General features: G+C 31.1%; 1 protein-coding gene and 1 long non-coding RNA gene across 10 annotated transcripts in view; one reads left to right on the top strand and one right to left on the bottom strand.

The window, feature by feature from the left end:
• LOC106869227 (dorsal-ventral patterning tolloid-like protein 1) overlaps nucleotides 1-2,210 on the bottom strand; it is a 1,100,309-nt gene extending 1,098,099 nt beyond the window's left edge. For 3 of the 8 annotated variants that reach the window (XM_052971032.1, XM_052971029.1, XM_052971039.1), the window contains exon 1: nucleotides 1,628-2,210. Coding sequence is in view for 2 of the 8 variants with exons in the window: in XM_052971029.1 (XP_052826989.1) it covers nucleotides 1,628-1,657 (30 nt within the window). In the remaining 6 variants the exon portion in view is untranslated. Of the gene's footprint in view, nucleotides 1-122; nucleotides 259-1,627 lie in introns of those variants that run through there. The other 5 variants (XM_052971030.1, XM_052971037.1, XM_052971040.1 and 2 more) reach the window with 2 other exon arrangements.
• LOC106869575 (uncharacterized) overlaps nucleotides 115-2,702 on the top strand; it is an 8,363-nt gene continuing 5,775 nt past the window's right edge. The window contains exons 1-2 of one of the 2 annotated variants that reach the window (XR_001409414.2): nucleotides 115-196; nucleotides 2,204-2,369. This is a non-coding gene — a long non-coding RNA (uncharacterized LOC106869575). Of the gene's footprint in view, nucleotides 197-765; nucleotides 885-2,203; nucleotides 2,370-2,702 lie in introns of those variants that run through there. The other variant, XR_001409415.2, reaches the window with a different exon arrangement.

The following is a 2,702-nucleotide window of genomic DNA, read 5'->3' as shown; positions in this document are numbered from 1 at the left end:
GTGACTGGGGATGGGGCAATTAATTTAACATGTGAGTGTAATAGGAAGAAAAGGGAAGAAGAAGAACGAGTAGAACAAGTAGAAGAAGAATAAGAGGCAGAAGAAGTAGAAAAAGAATTTACCTGGTAATTGTAGAATTGTTGTTTTTTCTCAAACAAAAAGAACAAAATCTTAAACGGCAGTGCACTATTAGAAGGTAAGAAGTGGTGTGTGCATGTGTATATGTATATGTATGTGCATGTGTGTGAGTATTTCTCTATGTAAGTGTGTGTGTATATATATATATGTGTGTATATATACTCACAGAAATAGATGTATGTATTTATATATGCATCTTATATATATTTTGCATTGTTTTGTGTTATGTTTTTACGTTTTGCTGTTGATTATTTTTTTGTTTTATGTATACGCGCATGTGTGTATATACATATATATGTAAATATATATATATACAGGTATATGTATGTATAATTTTTTTTTATATATATATATCCTTCAATGTGTTATTCATGTAAGGATGAAGACTCACAGATATAAAAAAAAAAAATAAAATAAAATTTGAAAAGCGTTGGTTGAAATTTTTGTTCACTTAATTAACATCCATTCCTGTATTTCCGACTGAGAAATGAGGAAGAAAATTCCATGTGGTAATATCTTAGAATGAGGCAGATTCTATAAAATTTCATATTTCGCTATTTGCTGTTCTCCAGTCTTTGAAGTGGAAGTAAAATTGTGTTGTGTTGAACGAAAGCCTGTTGACAGTCTGCTGTACAAAACCCATGATCACGAACAAGAAAAGATGATGGAGAAAGATTGTGAGAGAGAAAAAAAAAAAAAAATGTGTTATAGAGAAGGATCAACAAGGGGTGAAGATTATTCTGGAGGTAATAATATTAATAATGATGCTAATGTGGTAAAAAAAGTTGAATGGAGATGAAGAATTTAACAGGAACAATGCCTGCCAAGAATTTGTAGGTAAAAAAAAAAAAATGCTCCGTATTCCTATATATTTGCCTATTAGCTCACTTCATTTGTTTTGAGATTGAGTTGTTCTACTACATGTACTAACCAATATGTACATATGTTCATAAGTTACACTTACACATGTATATATACACTTACATACATACATGCATGCACACATACATATATATATAAACAGCCTTGTCTTCAATATATCATGTTTAAAGGAAGAGCTGTTCCCTAAATACACAAATATACATATATGTACATATGCATGTATATATATATATGACTAGGTTGTATGGATATTTATTGTTGTGTAAATGTACTATATATTTATTGGTATATATAAGTACCTATTTATCTATCTGTCAATCAATCTATGTATAATATTAAGATATCTATCTATATACACATATACTTTTAATATACATAAATAATTGGATATGTAAATTATATATATTTATATTTATATATATATAAATGAACAGAAATATGTTTTAAGAAATTAATGTATATATTTATCTATACTATTGTATACCTATATATGTGTTTGGGTATATGTATCTATATACATGTACCTAAATGTATGTATACATTTATGCCTTCTACTATTTTACTAAGCTTACGTGTGCCTTCAGCTGTATAGTTTCATTTTTCTTACCTTCCTCTTAATAAGTTCACCCCCCCACATTTTGTAGGGGAGTGTGTGTGGGCCTTTTTTTATCCTTTTTCTGTAGGGGTAATTTTTAAACTCTTCCTCCTTTCCTTTCTGTCTCTGCTCTCTCTCTCTCTCTCACTCACTCACTCTCCTTCTCTCTCTCCCTCTCTCTCGCTCCTTCTCTCTCGTCCAACAAAATTTATATATATTCCTCTTGTCTTCTTTCACTATCTTTCATTTTCCTCTCTCTCTCTCTCCCTCTCTTTCACTATCACCTATTTTTGTTTTTTTTTCTTTTACTCTGGCTCTCCTGTCTAACACTACACACTCCTGCCTTCTCCCCCGCTCTGTCTCTCTCTCTCTCTCTCTGTCAATCTCTCACTCTTTTACATACAAACACAAACACACAGAATCACAATTACCCAATCTTACTTCCTCTTTCTGTTTCACTATCTATATTTCCTTTCTCTTTCTCTCTCTATGCACATACATATAAATATATATGTGTGAGTGTATATATATATATATTTATATATATATATATAACTGTGTTTTCCTTTTTCTCCTCTCTCACACTAGGTCTGTCTGTCAGTATCTCCTGAGCTTTTGCAGCCTGTACATTATCCCGACAGTGAAGCATTAACCGAAAACAACCGCGGAGATGAGGAAAAACACAGAAGAGAAAGAAGAAAAAGGAGAAAACGAAGAGGAACACGAGGAGGATGAAGATGAATCAGTAGCATCGGTAAGATTAGTGGCATAGTTGCAAGAGAAAATGGAATGGAACTGACTTAAGATAGCAGTGTGGCGGTATTTCTTCCGATAACTCAGATTCATCTTGTCACTAATTTCGGCAAATGGCACCACTCTTGTAACTTTCATTTGCATTTGATTTGATTCAATACTAATCTATATTTCTGTGTTTTTATTTAGATTTTTTGGTCTGTTATTTTTTTCTAATACATGTGTCCACCCAACGTAAAAAGACAGAAACTAGCCATATACATGCCTATATACATACATACATACATACATATATATATAAATATATATATATATATATATATATATATATATA

This window comes from Octopus bimaculoides, chromosome 10 (assembly GCF_001194135.2).
Source record: "Octopus bimaculoides isolate UCB-OBI-ISO-001 chromosome 10, ASM119413v2, whole genome shotgun sequence".
Taxonomy (NCBI): domain Eukaryota; kingdom Metazoa; phylum Mollusca; class Cephalopoda; order Octopoda; family Octopodidae; genus Octopus; species Octopus bimaculoides.
This window is presented reverse-complemented; position numbering and strand designations above follow the sequence as displayed.